The sequence below is a fragment of the Oncorhynchus clarkii genome, chromosome 22 (genome assembly GCF_045791955.1).
Source record: "Oncorhynchus clarkii lewisi isolate Uvic-CL-2024 chromosome 22, UVic_Ocla_1.0, whole genome shotgun sequence".
Classification (NCBI taxonomy): Eukaryota; Metazoa; Chordata; class Actinopteri; order Salmoniformes; family Salmonidae; genus Oncorhynchus; species Oncorhynchus clarkii.
Window position 1 is genome coordinate 2929183 of NC_092168.1, and position 26320 is coordinate 2955502.

General features: G+C 47.2%; 1 protein-coding gene across 4 annotated transcripts in view; it reads right to left on the reverse strand.

Moving 5' to 3' along the window:
- Positions 1-26320, reverse strand: part of LOC139380324 (sodium leak channel, non-selective) — a 265187-nt gene that overhangs the window by 14131 nt on the left and 224736 nt on the right. For all 4 annotated transcript variants that reach the window (XM_071122925.1, XM_071122924.1, XM_071122926.1 and 1 more), the window contains 9 exons: positions 26195-26315; positions 25824-25922; positions 25474-25567; positions 11002-11108; positions 10042-10116; positions 9780-9899; positions 9517-9585; positions 9083-9231; positions 8479-8572 (listed from right to left, as the gene is read on the reverse strand). In XM_071122925.1, coding sequence (XP_070979026.1) covers positions 8479-8572; positions 9083-9231; positions 9517-9585; positions 9780-9899; positions 10042-10116; positions 11002-11108; positions 25474-25567; positions 25824-25922; positions 26195-26315 — 928 coding nt within the window. The remainder of the gene's footprint in view (positions 1-8478; positions 8573-9082; positions 9232-9516; positions 9586-9779; positions 9900-10041; positions 10117-11001; positions 11109-25473; positions 25568-25823; positions 25923-26194; positions 26316-26320) is intronic.

Below are 26320 nucleotides of genomic sequence, written 5' to 3' on the forward strand. Positions count from 1 at the left end.
GCTGCGACCTCAGGTCGTAAATTCCTGGAGGAGAATTTATCGGTATAAAATATCGGTGGAGGATCCAGCTACGAACTGGTCCGTTTGGTACAATTTTGTGAAACTCATGGGAGGCAATACGGCCACATTACCATAACGCTGTTTATACAATAGCCTCAGCTTTTCGAGTTTTTGTCTGGATGAAATGCTTGCACCTCATGAAGATGGATTACTGGGCTGAACACTCTAACAACAAGTGGCTATTTGGACATAAATGATGGAACTTTATGGAACAAATCAGTCATTTATGGTCGAACTGGGATTCCTGGGAGTGCCTTCTGATGAAGATCATCAAAGGTAAGTTAATATTTATGGTGTTGTTTCTAACTTAGTTGATTCCAAAATGGCGGCGATTCCTCTGGCTGTTTTGGGTTCTGAGCGCCGTTCTCAGATTATGCTTTTTTCGTAAAGTTTTTTGAAATCTGACACAGCGGTTGCATTAAGGAGAAGTCTATCTTTAATTCTGTGAATAACACTAGTATCGTTTATCAATGTTTATTATGAGTATTTCTGCTAAAATCACCGGATGTTTTGGAATCAAAACATTACTGCACGTAAGGTGCCAATGTAAGCTGAGATTTTTGGACATAAATATGCACATTATCGAACAAAACATACATGTATTGTGTAACATGAAGTCCTATGAGTTTCATCTGATGAAGATCATCAAAGGTTAGTGATTCATTTTATCTATATTTCTGCTTTTTGCTTTTTGTGACTCCTCTCTTTGGCTGTAAAAATGGCTGTGTGTTTTTTTCGACTTGGCAGTGATCTAACATAATCATGATGTTGTGCTTTAGCTGTAAAGTATTTTTGAAATCGGACACGATGGGTAGAAACCTGTTAGGGATAGGGGGAAGCATTTTCACTTTGGATCCATCCTACTCTGTCCTAGATGCTAATATATGCATATTATTATTACTATTGGATAGAAAACACTGAAGTTTCTAAAACTGTTTGAATTATGTATGTGAGTATAACAGAACTCATAGGGCAGGCAATCTTCCAAACAGGAAGTGGAAATTCTGAAGGCTGGTCTAATTTGAAGTCATCGCCTATTCACATCCAAACAAGATATGGATCTGTTCGCATTTCCTACACCTTCCAATAGATGTCAGCATTCAGTAGAACGTGGACTGAAGCTCCTAGTGTGATATTTGACCGAATGGGAGGGAAATGAGTCACTGGCCTGGCAGAATGCCATTTCCTGGTTGCGCAATTATCTGTTGATATCGCCTGCGTTCCATGACTCTGTAGACAAAAACAAATGCTCCGGTTGGAACATTATTGAATATATATGAAAATAACATCCTGAAGATTGATTCTCTACTTAGTTTGACCAGTTTATTTGACCTGGAATATATATTTTTGAAGTTCGCCTGGACCAGCGCCAGCTTTTGGGCATGTGAGCTAAACCTGGTAGCAAATGCAGCTAATTGGACACTAGTAATGGACATTATGGAACAAAACAACGATTTATTGTGGAACTAGGACTCCTTGCACTGCATTCTGATGAAAGATCACCAAAGGTAAGGGAATATTTATGATGTAATTTCGTATTTCTGTTGACTCCAACGGAGAAATGTTGTTACTTCTGAGCTCTGTTTCAGATTATTGCATGGTATGCTTTTTTCGTAACGTTTAAAAATAATCTAACACAGCGGTTGCATTAAGAACCAGTGTATCTTTAATTATATGTAAAACATGTATCTTTCGTCAAAGTTTATGATGAGTATTTCTGTTATCTGACGTAGCTCTCAGTAATTACTCCTGATACTTTGGAGGCATTTCTGAACATGGCGTCAATGTAAACCGAGAATTGTGGATATAAATATGCATGTTATCGAACAAAACATAAATGTATTGTGTAACATGATGTCATATGAGTGTCATCTGATGGAGATTATCAAAGGTTAGTGATTCATTTTATCTCTAATTCTGCGTTTGTGACTATCTTTGTCTGGGAAAAATGGCTGTGTGTTTTTTTTTGATTCGGTGGTGATCTAACAAATATATGTTGTGTTTTTGCTGTAAAACATTAAAAAAATTGGACATGATGGGTAGATTAACAAGATGTTTATCTTTCATTTGCTGTATTGGACTTGTTAATGTGTGAAAGTTACATATTTAAAAAAATATATTTTTGAATTTCGCGCGCTGCCTATTCAACGGAATGTTGTCGAGGGTTTCCGCTGCGCTAGATAGGTTAACTAAATCAGAGGACTGCCCATGAGCACAGTTATGGTCTGGCGTCCTGGGACAGGCCCCTTTCTGCTCTTCCGAATAAAACCCCCACCTTGAGAATTTCTCAACAGACCATGTTTCTCTCAATTACGAGAGGACTAAGGTTGAGACCAGCTTAACTCGAATAACGAGAGGGCCAAGGTTTGAGTGGAGACCATAAACTTGAGTATAAGCTAAGGTTTGAGTAGATGGCTGAATCTTTTAACCATAACACGTGGTTAAACTCAGACTATCGACACCGACAGAATAAGAACAAGTCTTTGATATTAATTACTAGTTTGCAGCTAGGAATTCGGTATCATTGAACGCGAAGACCGAGAACCGCCGAAACATCTATTCTATGACGACATGAATGAATGTCACTCTGAACTATCCATTCTAACCAAGAGAGAGAGCGCGGACAAACTCTCCAACAGAAACAAACTTTTCAACAGAGATCCCGACGACACACTGAGCGTAAATATATGTATTGATTGCAATTATTCCCGAATGAGTGAGCGTTCATGTGCAAAGGATTAGCATTTCAATTATTATAATTATCAACTGTGTGTTGTCTTATCTCAGTCGACCCCCACTTCCCTTTTGTACACCAAGCCGCGATGCCGGTTTATCCCACTGGGGAAACTCCGCTATAATTTCCTTGTAACTATCCATTGTTTGTGTGATGCATTTCAGTGAATTACTTAGTTAGTAAAAAAATGAATTTAAGACAATTGATGTATGAATGACTCATAGTGAAGACTGGGTTCGTGCAGATAACCAACAATTTACAATGTTTGGAATGAGACTAACGTCTGAAAGTTATATTAGGAATATTATAATTTTGTAATCTGAATATATTCCTTGGTGCCCTGACTTCCTAGTTAATTAGTTACGTGATTAAGTATTCTTTACATCAATAACATAGTTGTTGATGTATGACCTCTTATACATTATATTAGGCCCTGCCTCTGGAACTTTGGTTTTTCTAGATAGCTACTATATTTTGATCACTACATCCGATGGAAATTTCTGCAGCATTAGTAAAGATGTGATCAATACTTGGTGATGATTTCATTCCCGTGCTGTTTGTAACTACCCTGGTAGGTTGACTGATAACCTGAACCAGGTTGCAGGCACTGGCTACAGTTTAAAGCTGTTTCTTGAATGGGCAGCTTGATGAAAGCCAGTCAATATCTAAATCACCCCCCACAAATATATTTCTCTGATATCACATACATTATCAAGCATTTCACACATGTTATCAAGATACTGACTATTAGCACTTGGTGGTCTATAGCAGATCCCTACAAGAATGGGCTTTAGGTGATGCATATTAGCCATATTACAATATTTAACATGAGATCCGCTCTGAGCTTTACAGGAATATGGCTCTGGATATAAACAGCAACACCTCCACCATTGGCATTTCTGTATTCTCTGTAGATGTTATAACCATGTATTGGTATCACTGTATCAAAGGTATAATCTAAGTGAGTTTCAGAGATCAAATATGAATGTAATCTGTTACTAGCTAGTTATTGACTTCATGAACCTTGTTTCTTAAGGTACATATGTTAACCAGGGCAATTGTTTTGCATTTTTCTTGGATGCTTGATTGTTTGCATTGCTTTACTGGGAAGCATAGCAGAAGTAGACATGCTCATGTTATTTATGTTAGTGCAGGGTGAGATGCACACAGTGGACTTCCTACTAGGGCACACTGCCTCAGTGCTAAGAGTATAACTCTGGTTTATAGGCACCTGGTTACTGCATACAATAGCTGCAGGATCAGCAGAGGCATTCATGGCAGTTAGAAAAATCAAATACAATTTTATTTGTCACATGCACCGAATACAACAGTGAAATGCTAACTTACAATGCCTTAACCAACAATGCAGTTTTAAGAAAAATAAGTGTTAAGTAAAAAAAAGAGAAGTAAAAAATAAAAATGATTTAAGAGCAGCAGTAAAATAATATTCGCGAGGCTATATACAGGGGGTACTGGTAGAGAATCAATGTGCGGGGAACAGGCTAGTTGAGGTAATTGAGGCAATATGTACATGTAGGTAGAGTTAAAGTGACTATGCATAGATAATAAACAGAAAGTAGCATCAGCGTAATATAGGAGGGGGGGGGGGGGTTTAACGCAAATAGTCTGGGTAGCCATTTGACTAGCTGTTCAGGATTCTTATGGCTCGGGGGTAGAAGCTTTTAAGAAGCCTTTTGGACCTAGACTTGTCGCTCCAGTACCGCTTGCCGTGTGGTAGCAGAGCGAACAGTCTATGACTAGGGTGACTGAAGTCTTTGACAATTTTTAGGGCCTTTCTCTGACACCGCCTGGAAAAGAGGTCCTGGATGCCAGGAAGCTTGGCCCCAGTGATGTACTGGTCCGTACACACTACCCTCTGTAGTGCCTTGTGGTCGGATCCCGAGCAGTTTCCATACCAGGCAGTGATGCAACCAGTCAGGATGCTCTCGATGGTGCAACTGTAGAACTTTTTGAGGATCTGAGGACCCATGCCAAATCTTTTTAGTCTCCTGAGCGGGAATCAGAATGGTCATGCCCTCTTCACAACTGTCTTGGTGTGTTTGGAACATGATAGTTTGTGGATGAGTTGGACACCAAAGAACTTGAAGCTCTCAACCTGCTCCATTACATCCCCGTCGATGAGAATGGGGGCGTGCCCGATCCTCCTTTTCCTGTAGTTCACAATCATCTCCTTCCTCTTGATCACTTTGAGGGAAAGGTTGTTATCCTGGCACCACACGGCTAGGTTTCTGACCTCCTCCTTATAGGTTGTCTCATCGTTGTCAGTGATCAGGCCTCCCACTGTTGTATTGTCAGCTAAATTAATGATGGTGTTGGAGTCGTGCCTGGCCATGCAGTCATGAGTGAACAGGGAGTAGCGGAGGACGCAACCCTGAGGGGCCCCTGTGTTGAGGATCAGTGTGGCAGATGTGTTGTTACCTACCCTTAACACCTGGGGGTGGCTCGTCAGAAAGTCCAGGATCCAGTTGCAGAGGGAGGTGTTTAGTCCCAGGGTCATTAGCTTAGTGATGAGCTTTGAGGGCACTATGGTATTGAACACTGAGCTGTAGTCAATGAATAACGTTGCACGTCCTGGTAATCTGTCTGGCCCTGCGGCTTTGTGAATGTTGACCTGTTTAAAGGTCTTACTCACATCGGCTATGGACAGCGTGGTCACACAGTCGTCTGTACTAGCTGATGCTGTGTCTCCTGACCCCTCCTGTCTCAGCCTCCAGTATTTATGCTGCAGTAGTTTATGTGTCGGGGGGCTAGGGTCAGTTTGTTATATCTGGAGTACTTCTCCTGTCCTATTCGGTGTCCTGTGTGAATCTAAGTGTGCGTTCTCTAATTCTCTCCTTCTCTCTTTCCCTCTCTCGGAGGACCTGAGCCCTAGGACCATGCCCCAGGACTACCTGACATGATGACTCCTTGCTGTCCCCAGTCCACCTGGCCGTGCTGCTGCTCCAGTTTCAACTGTTCTGCCTTATTATTATTCGACCATGCTGGTCATTTATGAACATTTGAACATCTTGGCCATGTTCTGTTATAATCTCCACCCGGCACAGCCAGAAGAGGACTGGCCATCCCACATATGCTCTCTCGAATTCTCTCTTTCTTTCTCTCTCTCGGAGGACCTGAGCCCTAGGACCATGCCCCAGGAATACCTGACATGATGACTCCTTGCTGTCCCCAGTCCACCTGACTGTGCTGCTGCTCCAGTTTCAACTGTTCTGCCTTATTATTATTCGACCATGCTGGTCATTTATGAACATTTGAACATCTTGACCATGTTCTGTTATAATCTCCACCTGGCACAGCCAGAAGAGGACTGGCCACCCCACATAGCCTGGTTCCTCTCTAGGTTTCTTCCTAGGTTTTGGCCTTTCTAGGGAGTTTTTCCTAGCCACCGTGCTTCTACACCTGCATTGCTTGCTGTTTGGGGTTTTAGGCTGGGTTTCTGTACAGCACTTTGAGATATCAGCTGATGTACGAAGGGCTATATAAATACATTTGATTTGATTTGATTTGATGCTCTCAAGCATGTTTCTTGCCTCGAAGTGAGCATAGAAGTAATTTAGATTGGTAGGCTTGTGGTAGGCTTGTGTCACTGGGCAGCTCGCGGCTGTGCTTCCCTTTGTAGTCTGTAATAGTTTGCAAGTCCTGCAACATCCGATGAGCATCGGAGCCGGTGTAGTACGATTCAATCTTAGTCCTGTATTGATGCTTTGCCTGTTTGATGGTTCGTCGGCGGGCATAGCGGGATGTCTGATAAGTGTCCGGGTTAGAGTCCCGCTCCTTGAAAGTGGCAGCTCTACCCTTTAGCTCAGCGTGAATGTTGACTGTAATCCATGGCTTCTGGTTGGGGTACGTACGTACAGTCACTGTGGTGAAAACAGTCCTGTAGCTTAGCATCTGCTTCGTCTGACCACTTCGAGTCACTGGTGTTTCCTGCTTTAGTTTTTGCTTGTAAACATGCATCAGGAAGATATAATTATGGTCAGATTTGCCAAATGGAGGGTGAGGGAGAGCTTCGTGCACCAGCTAATGTTTACAAATATACACAGACCGCCACCCCTTGTCTTACCGGAGGCTGCTATTGTATCTTGCCGATGCCGCGTCAACCCCGCCAGCTGTATGTTATTCATGTCATCGTTCAGCCATGACTCAGTGAAACATAAGATATTACCGTTTTTTATGTCCCGTTGGCAGGATATTCATGATCGTAGCTGGTCTATTTTGTTATCCAATGATTGTAAATTGTCTAATAGGACTGATGGTAGAGGCAGATTACCCACTCCCCGTTGGATACTTACAAGGCACCCCAGCCTAAGTCCCTGATATCTCTGTCTCTTTTTTATGCGAATTTCGGGAATTTTCTGTCCTGATATCTAGAAGCTCTTTTCAGTCATAGGAGACAGTGGCAGAAACATTATGTAAAAAATAAGTTACAAATAACACAAAAAAACAGACACACCATTGTGTCTACCAATGCCCCTGGGCTAATGTACATTTTGTAAAGTATTATGACAAGTCAGTGACACAATGGTAGGAATTAACTGAGTTGGGCCTGGGTAATTGATAAGTTATTGTCTCAACACAGCCTTAGAATGATGTGAAAGGATCCAGGTACCCAAATGATTTGGGTGGATCCCATCCTATTTATAAAACGTGTTTTGTTTCCAAAAGATATTGAAATTGTCAACAAAAGTTACACCTATTGAGCTGCAATAATCATGTAGCCAGTTGTAAAGAGAAAGAATTCTGCTGAAGCATTCAATGCCACGATTCAGAGAGGGCACAGGGCCAGATAGGATGGGTCTTTTATTAGTGTCTAGCAGAGAATCAATCAGCTCTTTAAAATCCAGTTTCAACTATTCAGAGTTGCCCTTAATTTACTTCTCCAGACAAAAAAGGCTCCATTGCAAAACTAATCTGGGACTAACTTTGTTAGCTTGATGGCTAGCAGCTTAGCTAGCTAGCTAAGGTTAGCGACTCTGTCAAGCAGGCTTCAACCTGTCTGTTAAGCGGGATGATGCTCTAGATCGACATGTACAACAGACAGTGTGTTCCAGTTTCCGCCAATATCCAGCAATTGAAGAGGAGTGGGACAACATTCCACAGGCCACAATCAACAGCCTGAAGGAGGTGTGTCGCTCTATGAGGCAAATGTTGGTCACACCAGATACTGACTGTTTTTTATATCCACGCCCCTACCTTTTTTCTAAGGTACAGTATCTCTGACCAACAGATGCATGTCTGTATTCCCAGTCATGTGACATCCATAGATTAAGGCCTAATGAATTTATTTCAATTGACTGACTTCCATATATGAATGTAATGCAGTAAAAACATTGAAATTGTTGTATGTTGCGTTTATATTGATCAGTGTATATTGTATATGATCTATATAGAGCAGACATATAAACTGAACAATAAAAACAACAAACCCTCTCGAGTCATGAACTTTGGTTTGTTTACTTGAAATAATACTGTAACAGTATATCCTTTTTTTCTGAAGAAGTCTATGTTGAGAAATGCCTCTTTTTAGACCTGACTTTGTCTTGTGCTTTTTACATAACAGACAGAAAAGTATTACACTACGCTTTCTGTTTTGTAAGTCTTGACTAGTTTCCCCTGAAGACGCTGCTGTGCACATATGAAAAATGAAATAGACCAGCTCTTACCATGCAGTCATGCATGATCTTATTCCAGTCTTCCCCCGTGACAATACGGAACAGAACCGTGATGGCCTTCCCTGCCGTGGAGAAGTTAGCATGCCTGTCATTGAGAAAAAATGTAAACAAATAAAGTAGCACACACACACACACACACACACACACACACACACACACACACACACACACACACACACACACACACACACACACACACACACACACACACACACACACACACACACACGCGCGCGCTTTAGAGAGAATGAGTCATCGGTGTGGCTGCAGACTTCTCAAACTCCCACTATTTCTCCACTAGAGGAGGCTGTGATGGTGCCACAAATCGAATAAGTGACACTTGCTCTTCAAATCTCTACAGTAATCAGAGCGCTAACCGTGTGGAAGATAGGATAAATGATGACTAGAAAGGAGAATGAGAGGTGAGCAGAGTCAGGCAAATGAAAGGAGAAAGGTAAAAAGGAAGAAAGGAAGGAGGAAGACTTGGAGGAGTGGGAGGAAGAGTTGAAGTTAGGAAAGAGACAGGAATAAGTGTGAAAGAGGTAAAGAAAGGGGGATAAAAACAGAAAGGAGAGAAAGGGAAGCTGTTGATGACCTGTTGATGTTCTCTCCGTATTTAACGGTTCCGAATAGGACGACTCCAGCGAAGGCGTAGCAGAGGAGGAGAAGGAACATTCCCACGATGATGAAGAAGCTTTTATACATACTGACCACGACTGTCAGCAGTAGCATCTTCAGAGTCACCTACAGACCGATTATAGCATTAAAGAGACCACCCAGCGGGCAAAATGGTTGCAGGAGTTTTGTTACCTCCTTTTTTAGCAACCAGCAACAAAACAAACGAGGTTGTAACAGATGGTTGTAATTTGAGTTATATGATGTATTCAACCAGAAAAACAGTTTTACAACTCTAAATTGCTTTTTTTGCCTGCTGGGCAAGCTAGTAAATAGGGAAAAAAATATTTTTAACAGTTTTGTTCAGTAATATGCACTGTAAGTTCCATTAGGCTTACAGTGGGCTATACTTACATGCTTCCCACAGATGGTGAAGAACCTGAAGACGATCACACACGTGCCCATCATGTAAGTATATGCATTCTACAGGAGAACACTGTGATCAGCCATTTACTAATTATACACTAATCTTCACAATATATTTAGTCATAACTCGAAAGAAGTACAGAATACTTGTTAGAAAATGCACTAGTCCCAGGAAAGAACAAGTGTTGTAAAGAATAGTTGTATATCTGTATTTATACTGTGTGTGTGTGTGTGTATATGTGTGTCCTCACCAGTAGAGCAAAGTGCAAGACTATCCAGATGACTCCCAGTATTGTCACCAGTAAATCGTAGCGGTTCCGTCTGCTCTGCCAGTACCCCGCCGGGGACATAGCTATGAACTTCATCGTCACCTGGTTACCACAACAACAAAACCCATTCGCATTGTAGTCACATTGCTTTTATAATACTGTACATTTGTCACAATCCTGCCTTGAGATCCATGTGCATAGTATTCCATGCAAATGTCCCATTGACATGCACCCAGACTCTTACCTCTAACACAAAGATAATGGTGAAGACCACTGACATGGTAGCAAGTGGCATTGTTACTGGGTCATCTACATCCCACTGAAACACACACATTTTACATAAAAGCTGATGTCCAGTACAATCCAGCACCACTCTTAAATCTCCCTCTTTAAGCTCAACTTAATTGATAGTATATACAGTGATGCACGGGTTGAAATTCTTAGCGTTTATTGAGGCTAGCGTCACTTAAAATACACTGAGTGTACAAAACATTAGGAACACCTTCCTAATATTGAGATGCGCCCCCTTTTGCCCTCGGAACAGCCTCAATTTATCGGGGCATGGACTCTACAAGGTGTCGAAAGCGTTCCACAGAGATGCTGGCCCATGCTGACTCCAAAGCTTCCTACAGTTGTGTCAAGATGGCTGGATGTCCTTTGGGTGGTGGACCATTCTTGATACACATGGGAAACTGTTGACTGTGAAAAACCCAGCAGCGTTGCAGTTCTTGTTGCAAACCGGTGGGCCTGGCACCAAATACCATACCACGTTCAAAGGCAGTTAAATATTTTGTCTTGTCCATTCACCCTCTAAATGGCACACATATACAATCCATGTCTCAATGCTTACAAATGTAACCTGTCTCCTCCCCTTCAACTACACTGATTGAAGTGGATTTAATAAGTGACATCAATAAGGGATCATAGCTTTCACCTGGATTCACCTGGTCAGTCTATGTCATGTAAAGAGTAGGTGTTCTTAATGTTTTGTACACTCGGTGTAGACACCCTTTTTAAAATTATTGATTCAAAATTTCAGATTACTTCTTGAATTGACTGACTTCAACTTAAATTGATTGCAACCTTGATTTTCACTGTATTACAATTCTGTGAAATTGCGGATGGGTGTACTGTAGGTAAGAAAATAGCTGAGCAGCACATCACTAGTAGATAGAAAATGTATGTCTACATCAGACAGCCTCACCTTGACAGACAGCAGCACTGACTGGGCCAAAACCAGCACAGCGATACCCCGTTTGAAGAAGGGGTGCTGAGTGATGTCATACATCTTGGCACGGAACCCTGCATTCTCTGTTGGGGGAGAGAGGAGTGAGGATCAACACCAGACCAGACCCAAACAGCAGGGTGAATTCCAATAGCCTAAATCATTTCCTCATCACCTTTTTTTAGGAGATGATTATGATGCTTTCCAATATAGATGGAGCTCATACTATAGCTGTACAGCTGAATGTTTTCTAGACCTGAACCACATTCAGTAAGCAAACGTGGAACATTGCAGATAGACATGTCATGAATAAAACTGACATGCTTCCTTATTCTATGTCAGAGAAGCATATTTACTCTACAGTATGTATTTCTAGCTCAACATTCCACAACATTGTGCCCTGCAGAACCCAAGTACCCCCAGCCATTTCACTGATACAATTAGTCAGAGAAAACAGAAATCAGACATATTGCCTATATTTATGTTGGATTATAAAGTTGTTGGCACACACACGCGCATGGCCATGCTTCCTGGCTCAGTCACACATGCATGCACACAAACAGGTCAGTATTTCTCGATGTGCGAGTCAGTGTGTGTCAGATTATGTCCTCCTTACATTACCCGTTTATTCTATCCAGTATCATAAATAACATCTACGACCAGCGATTTATCAACTTTTACAGCCAGCAATAATATTACTTGGAAACCAACAGAAATCTCAAAATTGGATTCAGGGTTGTAATGGAAAAAAAATATTTCCAATCTTCTTGGAATAAGATCTACAGCTTGTCAGTACAGGTCTAATCTTAGTTAATTTAAAAATGTGAGTCTCATACGCAGGGCCGGATTAAGAAATCATAGGCCCCTTCCCGGCACACCACCCTTTTTGTAAACAAATCCGTGCACCAATATACAATTTGATGTGTGGTGAATTTTCTGTTGAAGAAAAAGCCCCTTTCTAATAAAGCCATCATAACATTTGCGATGTGGCGTAGGCTACAGTTGAGCAGAGGAGTTTTTAGGACTTCCACACATTTTTTAACAGTGAGAGCGGGCTCCTGGTGTTGGATAAATCCATATTAGAAATAATGATGTTAAATACTATATTAAAATAAATAATAATGATGTTACTGGCCCAGTAACATTAATTTATTATGTACTTTATAAAAAATATATATGAATCAGTTACCCAATCAAGGCAGGGCCCCCCAGTTACCAACGTGGACCCCTACATAATCTCCTGATGATTATACTGTATATACAAAACAATACAACTCTTATACATGCCTGGTCCCTGCTTATATGCTTGACTTTGAAACATTGGCACCAAATAACATAGGGAACAAAATCCATCCTACTGTAAATCATTGTTAATACTTAATGTGTTACTGCTAATAGTCTCCTGAGTTAACAGGACAAGCATGTTAGCCTCACCATTGCTTTAAGAGCAGCCTCATCATCTCTTTTCTATGCTGTATAAAACTAATGAAAGGTCATTCATAACAGGTGGATGTGAGTACCTGGTAGGCAAAATGAGATCTGTACGTACTGTATACCTGAGCTAACACTAGCTCAGCCCAAGGCCCAGTAAACACTAGCCCAGCCCCAGCAAACACTTGCTCAGCCCAAGGCCCAGTAAACACTAGCCCAGCACCAGTAAACACGAGCTCAGCCCAAGCCCCAGTAAACACCAGCCCAGCCCCAGTAAACACAAGCTTATCCCAAGCCCAGGTAAACACTAGCCCAAGCCCCAGTAAACACTAGCTCAGGCCAAGCCCCAGTAAACACTAGCCCAGCCCCAGTAAACACTAGCTCAGGTTAAGCCCCAGTAAACACTAGCTCAGGCCAAGCTCCAGTAAACACTAGCATGGCCCAAATAAACACTAACTCAGCCCAAGCCCCAGTAAACTAGCCCAGCCCCAGTAAACACTAGCTCAGCCCAAGCCCCAGTAAACACCAGCCCAGCCCCAGTAAACACAAGCTTATCCCAAGCCCAGGTAAACACTAGTCCAGCCCCAGTAAACACTAGCTCAGCCCAAGACCCAGTAAACACTAGCCCAGCCCCAGGAAACACTAGCTCAGCCCAAGGCCCAGTAAAGGCTCAACCCAAGCCCCAGGAAACACTAGCTCAACCCAAGCCCCAGGAAACACTAGCTCACCCCAAGCCCCAATAAACACAATCCCAGCCCCAATAAACACTGGCTCAGCCCAAGCCCCAGGAAACACTAGCTCAGGCCAAGGCCTAGTAAAGGCTCAGCCCAAGCCCCAGGAAACACTCGCCCCGCTCCAGTTAACACTAGCTCAGGCCAAGCCCCAGTAAACACTAGCCCAGCCCCAGTAAACACTAGCTCAGCCCCAGGAAAAAATAGCTCAGCCCAAGCACCAGGAAACACTAGCCCAGCCCCAGTAAACACTAGCTCAGGCCAATCCCCAGTAAACACTAGTCCAGCCCCAGTAAACACTAGTTCATCCCCAAGCCCCAATAAACACAATCCCAGCCCCAGTAAACACTAGCTTAGGCCAAGCCCCAGTAAACACTAGTCCAGCCCCAGTAAACACTAGCCCAACCCCAGTAAACACTAGCTCATCCCCAAGCCCCAATAAACACAATCCCAGCCCCAGTAAACACTAGCTTAGGCCAAGCCCCAGTAAACACTAGCCCAGCCCCAGTAAACACTAGCTCAGCCCAAGCCCCAGTAAACATTAGCCCAGCCCCAGCAAACACTTGCTCAGCCCAAGGCCCAGTAAACACTAGCCCAGCACCAGTAAACACGAGCTCAGCCCAAGCCTCAGTAAACACCAGCCCAGCCCCAGTAAACACTAGCTCAGCCCAAGCCCCAGTAAATACTAGCCCAGCCCCAGTAAACACAAGCTTATCCCAAGCCCAGGTAAACACTAGCCCAGCCCCAGTAAACACTAGCTCAGCCCAAGACCCAGTAAACACTAGCCCAGCCCCAGTAAACAGTAGCCCAGCCCCAGACCCAGTAAACACTAGCCCCATCCCAGTAAACACCAGCCCAGCACCAGACCAAGTAAACACTAGCCCAGCCCCAGTAAATACTAGCTCAGCCCAAGCCCTAGTAAACACCAGCTCAGCCCAAGCCCCAGTAAACACTATCCCAGCCCCAGTAAACACTAGCTCAGCCCAAGCCCCAGTAAACACAAGCTCAGCCCAAGCCCAGGTAAACACTAGCCCAGCCCCAGAAAACACTTGCTCAGCCCAAGACCCAGTAAACACTAGACCAGCCCCAGGAAACACTAGCTCAGCCCAAGCCCCAGTAAACACTAGCTCAGGCCAAGCCCAAGTAAACACTAGCTCAGCCCAAGCCCCAGTAAACACTAGCTCAGCCCCAGTAAACACTAGCTCAGCCCAAGCCCCAGTAAACACTAGCCCAACCCCAGTAAACACGAGCTCAGCCCAAGCCCCAGTAAACACTAGCCCAGCCCCAGTAAACACTAGCTCAGGCAAAGCCCCAGTAAACACTAGCCCAGTCCCAGTTAACACTAGCTCAGCCCAAGCCCCCAAAACACTAGCCCAGCCCAAGAAAACACTAGCCCAGCCTAAACCCCAGTAAACACTAGGCCCAGTAAACACAAGCTCAGCCCAAGCCCCAGTAAACACTAGCCCAAACTAAACCCCAGTAAACACTAGCCCCAGTAAACACAATCTCATCCCAAGCCCCAGTAAACACTAGCTCAGGCCAAGCACCAATAAACACTAGCTCAGACCCAGTAAACACTAGCTTAGGCCAAGCCCCAGTAAACACTAGCCCAGCCCCAATAAATACTAGTTCAACCCAAGCCACAGGAAACACTAGCTCAGGCCAAGGCCCAGTAAAGGCTCAGCCCAAGCTCCAGGAAACACTAGACCAGCCCCAGTAAACACTAGCTCAGGCCAAACCCCAGTAAACACTAGCCCAGCCCCAGTAAACACTAGCTCAGCCCCAGTAAAAACTAGCTCAGCCCAAGCACCAGTAAACACTAGCCCAGCCCCAGTAATAACTAGCTCAAGCCAAGCCCCAGTAAACAATAGTCCAGCCCCAGTAAACACTAGCTCACCCCCAAGCCCCAATAAACACAATCCCAGCCCCAGTAAACACTAGCTTAGGCCAAGCCCTAATAAACACTAGCCAAGCCCAAGCCCCAGTAAACACTAGCTCAGCCCCAGTAAACGCTAGCTCAGGCCAAGCCCCAGTAAACACTAGCCCAGCCCCAGTAAACACTAGCTCAGGCCAAGCCCCAGTAAACACTAGCCCAGCCCCAGTAAACATTAGCTTAGGTCAAGCCCCAGTAAACACTAGCCCAGGCCCAGTAAACACTAGCTCAGCCCCAGTAAACACTAGCCCAGCCCCAGTAAACACTAGCCCAGCCCAAGCCCCAGTAAACACTAGCCCAGCCCCAGTAAACACTAGCCCAGCCCAAGTAAACACTAGCCCAGCTCCAGTAAACACTAGTCAAGCCCAAGCCCCAGAAAACACTAGCCCAGCACCAGTAAACAGGAGCTCACCCAAGCCTCAGTAAACACCAGCCCAGCCCCAGTAAACACTAGCTCAGCCCAAGCCCCAATAAACACAATCCCAGCCCCAGTAAACACTAGCTTAGGCCAAGCCCCAGTAAACACTAGCCCAGCCCCAGTAAACACTAGCTCAGCCCAAGCCCCAGTAAACACTAGCCCAGCCCCAGCAAACACTTGCTCAGCCCAAGGCCCAGTAAACACTAGCCCAGCACCAGTAAACACTAGCTCAGCCCAAGCCTCAGTAAACACCAGCCCAGCCCCAGTAAACACTAGCTCAGCCCAAGACCCAGTAAACACTAGCCCAGCCCCAGTAAACAGTAGCCCAGCCCCAGACCCAGTAAACACAGGCCCCATCCCAGTAAACACCAGCCCAGCACCAGACCAAGTAAAGACTAGCCCAGCCCCAGTAAATACTAGCTCAGCCCAAGCCCCAGTAAACACCAGCTCAGCCCAAGCCCAGGTAAACACTAGCCCAGCCCCAGAAAACACTAGCTCAGCCCAAGACCCAGTAAACACTAGACCAGCCCCAGGAAACACTAGCTCAGCCCAAGCCCCAGTAAACACTAGCTCAGGCCAAGCCCCAGTAAACACTAGCTCAGGCCAAGCTCCAGTAAACACTAGCCCAGCCCCAGTAAACACTAGCCCAGCCCAAGCCCCATTAAACACTAGCCCAGCCCCAGTAAACACTAGCTCAGCCCCAGTAAACACTAGCCCAGCCCCAGTAAACACTAGCTCAGGCCAAGCCCCAGTAAACACTAGCCCAGCCCCAGTAAACACTAGCTCAGCCCCAGTAAAAACTAGCTCAGCCCAAGCACCAGTAAACACTAGCCCAGCCCCAGTAATAACTAGCTCAAGCCAAGCCCCAGTAAACAATAGTCCAGCCCCAGTAAACACTAGCTCATCCCCAAGCCCCAATAAAGACAATCCCAGCCCCAGTAAACACTAGCTCAGCCCCAGTAAACACTAGCTCAGGCCAAGCCCCAGTATACACTAGCCCAGCCCCAGTAAACACTAGCCAAGCCCCAGTAAACACTAGACCAGGCCCAGTAAACACTAGCTCAGCCCCAGTAAACACTAGCCCAGCCCCAGTAAACACTAGCCCAGCCCAAGCCCCAGTAAACACTAGCCCAGCCCAAGCCCCAGTAAACACTAGCCCAGCCCCAGTAAACACTAGTCAAGCCCAAGCCCCAGAAAACACTAGCCCAGCACCAGTAAACAGGAGCTCACCCAAGCCTCAGTAAACACCAGCCCAGCCCCAGTAAACACTAGCTCAGCCCAAGCCCCAATAAACACAATCCCAGCCCCAGTAAACACTAGCTTAGGCCAAGCCCAAGTAAACACTAGCCCAGCCCCAGTAAACACTAGCTCAGCCCAAGCCCCAGTAAACACTAGCCCAGCCCCAGCAAACACTTGCTCAGCCCAAGGCCCAGTAAACAATAGCCCAGCACCAGTAAACACGAGCTCAGCCCAAGCCTCAGTAAACACCAGCCCAGCCCCAGTAAACACTAGCTCAGCCCAAGCCCCAGTAAATACTAGCCCAGCCCCAGTAAACACAAGCTTATCCCAAGCCCAGGTAAACACTAGCCCAGCCCCAGTAAACACTAGCTCAGCCCAAGACCCAGTAAACACTAGCCCAGCCCCAGTAAACAGTAGCCCAGCCCCAGACCCAGTAAACACTAGCCCCATCCCAGTAAACACCAGCCCAGCACCAGACCAAGTAAAGACTAGCCCAGCCCCAGTAAATACTAGCTCAGCCCAAGCCCCAGTAAACACCAGCTCAGCCCAAGCCCCAGTAAACACTATCCCAGCCCCAGTAAACACTAGCTCAGCCCAAGCCCCAGTAAACACAAGCTCAGCCCAAGCCCAGGTAAACACTAGCCCAGCCCCAGAAAACACTAGCTCAGCCCAAGACCCAGTAAACACTAGACCAGCCCCAGGAAACACTAGCTCAGCCCAAGCTCCAGTAAACACTAGCTCAGGCCAAGCCCCAGTAAACACTAGCTCAGGCCAAGCTCCAGTAAACACTAGCCCAGACCAAATAAAAACTAACTCAGCCCAAGCCCAAGTAAACACTAGCTCAGCCCAAGCCCCAGTAAACACTAGCTCAGCCCCAGTAAACACTAGCTCAGCCCAAGCCCCAGTAAACACTAGCCCAACCCCAGTAAACACGAGCTCAGCCCAAGCCCCAGTAAACACTAGCCCAGCCCCAGTAAACACTAGCTCAGGCAAAGCCCCAGTAAACACTAGCCCAGTCCCAGTTAACACTAGCTCAGCCCAAGCCCCCAAAACACTAGCCCAGCCCAAGATAACACTAGCCCAGCCTAAACCCCAGTAAACACTAGGCCCAGTAAACACAAGCTCAGCCCAAGCCCCAGTAAACACTAGCCCAAACTAAACCCCAGTAAACACTAGCCCCAGTAAACACAATCTCATCCCAAGCCCCAGTAAACACTAGCTCAGGCCAAGCACCAGTAAACACTAGCCCAGACCCAGTAAACACTAGCTTAGGCCAAGCCCCAGTAAACACTAGCCCAGCCCCAATAAATACTAGTTCAACCCAAGCCCCAGGAAACACTAGCTCAGGCCAAGGCCCAGTAAAGGCTCAGCCCAAGCTCCAGGAAACACTAGCCCAGCCCCAGTAAACACTAGCTCAGGCCAAGCCCCAGTAAACACTAGCCCAGCCCCAGTAAACACTAGCTCAGCCCCAGTAAAAACTAGCTCAGCCCAAGCACCAGTAAACACTAGCCCAGCCCCAGTAATAACTAGCTCAAGCCAAGCCCCAGTAAACAATAGTCCAGCCCCAGTAAACACTAGCTCATCCCCAAGCCCCAATAAACACAATCCCAGCCCCAGTAAACACTAGCTCAGCCCCAGTAAACACTAGCTCAGGCCAAGCCCCAGTAAACACTAGCCCAGCCCCAGTAAACACTAGCTTAGGCCAAGCCCCAGTAAACACTAGCCCAGGCCCAGTAAACACTAGCTCAGCCCAAGCCCCAGTAAACACTACCCCAGCCCCAGTAAACACTAGCTCAGGCAAAGCCCCAGTAAACACTAGCCCAGCCCAAGCCCCAGTAAACACTAGCCCAGCCCCAGTAAACACTAGCTCAGCCCCAGTAAACACTAGCCCAGCCCCAGTAAACACTAGCTCAGGCCAAGCCCCAGTAAACACTAGCCCAGCCCCAGTAAACACTAGCTCAGCCCCAGTAAAAACTAGCTCAGCCCCAGTAAACACTAGCCCAGCCCCAGTAAACACTAGCTCAGCCCCAGTAAAAACTAGCTCAGCCCCAGTAAACACTAACCCAGCCCCAGTAAACACTAGCTCAGGCCAAGCCCCAGTAAACACTAGCCCAGCCCCAGTAAACACTAGCCCAGCCCCAGTAAACACTAGCTCAGGCCAAGCCCCAGTAAACACTAGCCCAGCCCCAGTAAACACTAGCTCAGCCCCAGTAAACACTAGCCCAGCCACAGTAATAACTAGCTCAAGCCAAGCCCCAGTAAACAATAGTCCAGCCCCAGTAAACACTAGCTCATCCCCAAGCCCCAATAAAGACAATCCCAGCCCCAGTAAACACTAGCTCAGCCCCAGTAAACACTAGCTCAGGCCAAGGCCCAGTAAACACTAGCCCAGCCCCAGTAAACACTAGCTTAGGCCAAGCCCCAGTAAACACTAGCCCAGCCCCAGTAAACACTAGCCCAGCCCCAGTAAACACTAGCCCAGCCCCAGTAAACACTAGCCCAGCCCAAGCCCCAGTAAACACTAGCCCAGCCCCAGTAAACACTAGCCCAGCCCCAGTAAACAATAGCCCAGCCCCAGTAAACACTAGCCCAGCCCCAGTAAACACAAGCTCAGACCCAGTAAACACCAGCTCATCCCAAGCCCCAATAAACAAAATCTCAGCCCCAGTAAACACTAGCTCAGCCCCAGTAAACACTAGCCAAGCCCAAGCCCCAGTAAACACTAGCCCTGCCCCAGTAAACACTAGCTCAGCCCAAGACCCAGTAAACACTAGCCAAGCCCCAGTAAACACTAGCCCAGCCCAAGCCCCAGTAAACACTAGCCCAGCCCCAGTAAACACTAGCCCAGCCCAAGCCCCAGTAAACACTAACCCAGCCCCAGTAAACACTATCCCAGCCCCAGTAAACACCAGCTCAGACCCAGTAAACACTAGCCCAGCCCAAGCCGCAGTAAACACAATCCCAGCCCCAGTAAACACTAGTTTAGGCCAAGCCCCAGTAAACACTAGCCCAGCCCCAGTAAACACTAGCTCAGCCCCAGTAAACACTAGCCCAGCCCAAGCCGCAGTAAACACAATCCCAGCCCCAGTAAACACTAGTTTAGGCCAAGCCCCAGTAAACACTAGCCCAGCCCCAGTAAACACTAGCTCAGCCCAAGCCCCAGTAAACACAATCCCAGCCCCAGTAAACACTAGCCCAGCCCCAGTAAACACTAGCTCAGGCAAAGCCCCAGTAAACACTAGCCCAGCCCCAATAAACACTAGCCCAGCCCCAGTAAACACTAGATCAGCCCAAGCCACAGTAAACACTAGCCCAGCCCCAGTAAACACTAGCTCAGCCCAAGCCCCAGTAAACACTAGCCCAGCTCCAGTAAACAATTGCTCAGCCCAAGCCCCAGTAAACACTATCTCAGCCCCAGTAAACACTATCCCATCCCCAGTAAACACTAGCTCAGAACCAGTAAACAGTAGCCCAGCCCCAGTAAACACTAGCCCAGCCCCAGTAAATACTAGCTCATCCCAAGCCCCAGTAAAGTCCAGCTCAGCCCAAGCCCCAGTAAACACTATCCCAGCCCCAGTAAACATTAGCTCAGCCCAAGCCCCAGTAAACTCTAGCCCAGCCCCAGTAAACACTATCCAAGCACCAGTAAACAATATCCCAGCCCCAGTAAACACTAGCTCAGCCCAAGCCCCAGTAAACTCTAGCCCAGCCCCAGTAAACACTAGCTCAGGCAAAGCCCCAGTAAACACTAGCCCAGGCCCAGTAAACACTAGCTCAGCCCAAGCCCCAGTAAACACTAGCTCAGGCCAAGCCCCAGTAAACACTAGCTCAGGCCAAGCTCCAGTAAACACTAGCCCAGACCAAATAAAAACTAACTCAGCCCAAGCCCCAGTAAACACTAGCTCAGCCCAAGCCCCAGTAAACACTAGCTCAGCCCCAGTAAACACTAGCTCAGCCCAAGCCCCAGTAAACACTAGCCCAACCCCAGTAAACAAGAGCTCAGCCCAAGCCCCAGTAAACACTAGCCCAGCCCCAGTAAACACTAGCTCAGGCAAAGCCCAAGAAAACACTAGCCCAGCCTAAACCCCAGTAAACACCAGCCCCAGTAAACACTAGCTCAGGCCAAGCCCCAGTAAACACTAGCCCAGCCCCAGTAAACACTAGCCCAGCCCCAGTAAAAACTAGCTCAGCCCAAGCACCAGTAAACACTAGCCCAGCCCCAGTAATAACTAGCTCAAGCCAAGCCCCAGTAAACAATAGTCCAGCCCCAGTAAACACTAGCTCATCCCCAAGCCCCAATAAACACAATCCCAGCCCCAGTAAACACTAGCTCAGCCCCAGTAAACACTAGCTCAGGCCAAGCCCCAGTAAACACTAGCCCAGCCCCAGTAAACAATAGCTTAGGCCAAGCCCCAGTAAACACTAGCCCAGGCCCAGTAAACACTAGCTCAGCCCCAGTAAACACTAGCCCAGCCCCAGTAAACACTAGCTCAGCCCAAGCCCCAGTAAACACTAGCCCAGCCCCAGTAAACATTAGCTCAGCCCAAGCTCCAGTAAACACTAGCCCAGCCCCAGTAAACACTAGTCAAGCCCAAGCCCCAGCAAACACTAGCCCAGCCCCAGTAAACACTAGCCCAGCCCCAGTAAACACTATCCCAGCCCCAGTAAACACAAGCTCAGACCCAGTAAACACTAGCCCAGCCCCAGTAAAAACTAGCCCAGCCCCAGTAAACACCAGCTCATCCCAAGCCCCAATAAACACAATCTCAACCCCAGTAAACACTAGCTCAGCCCCAGTAAACACTAGCCAAGCCCAAGCCCCAGTAAACACTAGCCCTGCCCCAGTAAACACTAGCTCAGCCCAAGACCCAGTAAACACTAGCCCAGCCACAGTAAACACTAGCTCAGCCCAAGCCCCAGTAAACACTAGCCCAGTCCCAGTAAACACTAGCCCAGCCCAAGCCCCAGTAAACACTAACCCAGCCCCAGTAAACACTATCCCAGCCCCAGTAAACACAAGCTCAGACCCAGTAAACACTAGCCCAGCCCCAGTAAACACTAGCCCCAGTAAACACTAGCTCAGCCCAAGCCCCAGTAAACACCAGCTCATCCCAAGCCCCAATAAACACAATCACAGCCCCAGTAAACACTAGCTCAGCCCCAGTAAACACTAGCCAATGCAAAGCCCCAGTAAACACTAGCCCAGCCCAAGTAAACACTAGCTTAGGTCAAGCCCCAGTAAACACTAGCCCAGCCCCAGTAAACACTAGCTCAGCCCCAGTAAACACTAGCCCATCCCAAGCCCCAGTAAACACAATCCCAGCCCCAGTAAACACTAGTTTAGGCCAAGCCCCAGTAAACACTAGCCCAGCCCCAGTAAACACTAGCTGAGCCCAAGCCCCAGTAAACACAATCCCAGCCCCAGTAAACACTAGCTTAGGCCAAGCCCCAGTAAACACTAGCCCAGCCCCAGTAAACACTAGCTCAGCCCCAGTAAACACTATCCCAGCCCAAGCCCCAGTAAACACTAGCCCAGCCCCAGTAAACAATAGCTTAGGCCAAGCCCCAGTAAACACTAGCCCAGGCCCAGTAAACACTAGCTCAGCCCCAGTAAACACTAGCCCAGCCCCAGTAAACACTAGCTCAGCCCAAGCCCCAATAAACACTAGCCCAGCCCCAGTAAACATTAGCTCAGCCCAAGCTCCAGTAAACACTAGCCCAGCCCCGGTAAACACTAGTCAAGCCCAAGCCCCAGCAAACACTAGCCCAGCCCCAGTAAACACTAGCCCAGCCCCAGTAAACACTATCCCAGCCCCAGTAAACACAAGCTCAGACCCAGTAAACACTAGCCCAGCCCCAGTAAAAACTAGCCCAGCCCCAGTAAACACCAGCTCATCCCAAGCCCCAATAAACACAATCTCAACCCCAGTAAACACTAGCTCAGCCCCAGTAAACACTAGCCAAGCCCAAGCCCCAGTAAACACTAGCCCTGCCCCAGTAAACACTAGCTCAGCCCAAGACCCAGTAAACACTAGCCCAGCCACAGTAAACACTAGCTCAGCCCAAGCCCCAGTAAACACTAGCCCAGTCCCAGTAAACACTAGCCCAGCCCAAGCCCCAGTAAACACTAACCCAGCCCCAGTAAACACTATCCCAGCCCCAGTAAACACAAGCTCAGACCCAGTAAACACTAGCCCAGCCCCAGTAAACACTAGCCCCAGTAAACACTAGCTCAGCCCAAGCCCCAGTAAACACCAGCTCATCCCAAGCCCCAATAAACACAATCACAGCCCCAGTAAACACTAGCTCAGCCCCAGTAAACACTAGCCAATGCAAAGCCCCAGTAAACACTAGCCCAGCCCCAGTAAACACTAGCTTAGGTCAATCCCCAGTAAACACTAGCCCAGCCCCAGTAAACACTAGCTCAGCCCCAGTAAACACTAGCCCATCCCAAGCCCCAGTAAACACAATCCCAGCCCCAGTAAACACTAGTTTAGGCCAAGCCACAGTAAACACTAGCCCAGCCCCAGTAAACACTAGCTGAGCCCAAGCCCCAGTAAACACAATCCCAGCCCCAGTAAACACTAGCTTAGGCCAAGCCCCAGTAAACACTAGCCCAGCCCCAGTAAACACTAGCTCAGCCCCAGTAAACACTATCCCAGCCCAAGCCCCAGTAAACACAATCCCAGCCCCAGTAAACACTAGTTTAGGCCAAGCCCCAGTAAACACTAGCCCAGCCCCAGTAAACACTAGCTCAGCCCAAGCCCCAGTAAACACAATCCCAGCCCCAGTAAACACTAGCCCAGCCCCAGTAAACACTAGCTAAGGCAAAGCCCCAGTAAACACTAGCCCAGCCCCAATAAACACTAGCCCAGCCCCAGTAAACACTAGATCAGCCCAAGCCACAGTAAACACTAGCCCAGCCCCAGTAAACACTAGCTCAGCCCAAGCCCCAGTAAACACTAGCCCAGCCCCAGTAAACACTAGCTCAGGCCAAGCCCCAGTAAACACTAGCCCAGCCCCAGTAAACACTATCCCATTCCCAGTAAACACTAGCTCAGACCCAGTAAACACTAGCTAAGACCCAGTAAACAGTAGCCAGCCCCAGTAAACACTAGCCCAGCCCCAGTAAATACTAGCTCATCCCAAGCCCCAGTAAACTCCAGCTCAGCCCAAGCCCCAGTAAACACTATCCCAGCCCCAGTAAACACTAGCTCAGCCCAAGCCCCAGTAAACTCTATCACAGGCCCAGTAAACTCTATCCACGCCCCAGTAAACACTATCCAAGCCCCAGTAAACACTATCCCAGCCCCAGTAAGCACTAGCTCAGCCCAAGCCCTAGTAAACTCTAGCCCAGCCCCAGTAAACACTAGCTCAGGAAAAGCCCCAGTAAACACTAGCCCAGCCCCAGAAACACTAGCTTAGCCCAAACCCCAGTAAACACTATCCCAGCCCTAGTAAACACTAGCCCAGACCCAGTAAACACTAGCCCAGCCCAAATAAACACTAGCCAAGCCCCAGTAAACACTTGCTCAGCCCACGCCCCAGTAAACACTATCCCAGCCCCAGTAAACACTAGCCCAGACCCAGTAAACACTAGCCCAGACCCAGTAAACAATAGCCCCAGCCCCAGTAAATGCTAGCCCAGCACAAGACCCAGTAAATGCTAGCCCAGGCCCAGTAAACACTATCCCAGCCCCAGTAAACAGTAGCCCAGCCCCAGTAAACAGTAGCCCAGCCCCAGTAAACACTAGCCCAGCCCTTATTCTGCAGCCTCAGCCAATGCTAGCCCATCCCCAGTCCAGTATAACCCAACATCTCAATCAACCAATAGATTTTAACAGCAAGATTGATGAGCTGTCTCTCTACCGCAATGCTAAGTGTGCAGAATGCAGACACTTCTGAATAGAGAGGAGGAACCGGAAACGATTTGGCCAAGCGAGCCTCCCTTAGCTCCCTAACACTGGGTTGAGCTGCACATTGAGTAAGTGTGTGTGAGTAAGTGAGTCAGGCCAGAGCCTAAGGTTTTTGGATGTGGATCAGAGTGGAGATTAACATAGTTCTACCCAGCAGAGCCGCTGACTAAGACTGAATCATTGATTTTCTCTTTGCTCTGTACTAACTGGCTATGTGGTGCCTATTCCCTCCCCTGATTCCCATGCACTTCTCCTTTCATTCCCCTGTTCTTCTTCTTACTACTTCACATATACACCTGTGCAGTTAAAACAGCATAACAAGCTGTGTAGATCAGTCTGTGTATTACCATGCTGAGGATGGTACGATCTAACTGGGTGAAGGATTTGTTTGTCAAGAGGAAGTGACCTCGGCAAAGAGCTGAGTTGGGATGCTCAATTAGATCAGTAGAAGCGATCGATCATTAATATAACTTATACTGTTGTTGAAAACAGTTCGTTCTCTGTGTGTGGGCGTGTGTGTGTATTTGTCTGTGAGGACTCTAGTCTTTGCGTAATGAAATAGTGTATAAGCTCTACTCTATCACAGGGGGTGAGTTAGTGGATGAGTTCTGAGCATTTTAATGTCACTAGAGAGTCAGTGATTTAAAACTCTGTCGCTGGTCAGAGGAGACAGAGAGCTTATTAGGACACAGTAGACAGAGATATGAGAAGAGAAAATAGAAGAGAAGAGAGAGAGAGCGAAACAGACATTTTATTTATTCTCTCTCACACACACACACACACCTGGTCTTGGGGGGAGGTGGAGAGGCTGGGCTATCTTCAGTCGACTCTTCAGGTCCTCCCACCTCCTCTGGTCCACTGTCAGCAGAGCAGTACCCTGGGGAGGAAAAATACACATACAGACCCAGGTCTTATGACGGCGTTATAAAGGCTTTATGAATACATCTGAGAGGAACACCAATCATTATTGTCAGGAAGGTGTGCAAGGCAGGTCACCCGGGATACAAGTCAGTATTCGAGGTGTACAGTCTCCAGCTACGCCATGCCAGTACATGATTGTGTTCAACTTTGTTGAAACTGGGAAAAACGCACAGAGCACAGAATTGTGCTCTCTTGGATCTTGGATCTCTTACCTTGTTCTCATTGAAGTTAGCGATGACCACTCCGACAAACAGAGTGAGTCCAATCATACAGCCCAGAAAGACAAACACATGGATGTAGATACCATGTATCTGCAGGGAGAGACAAAGATGTGTCATTACTTCTTACAATGTATGTAGGGTCCAGTATTATCATCAAGCAGAGAGGGGAAGAGAGAGAGAGAGGAAGAGGGGAAGAAAGAGAGAGAGAGAGAGAGCGAGAGAAGAGAGGAGAGAGAAGAACGTGAGGAGAGAGAAGAAAGTGAGGAGAGAGATACAGACAGAGAGAGAGAGAGAGAGAGACAAAGTCAGAGATACAGAGAGAGAGAGAGAGGTCGAGGCAAAGAGACAGTAAATGTGTGTACCGGTCCGACGCGGTGAATGATGACATCACGGACTTCCACCCAGCCTTTGAGTGACAGGACCTCAAACAAAGCCAGCATGGCATTACCCACATTGTCAAAATTAAAGTTGCGAGGGTTGGCCCTGAA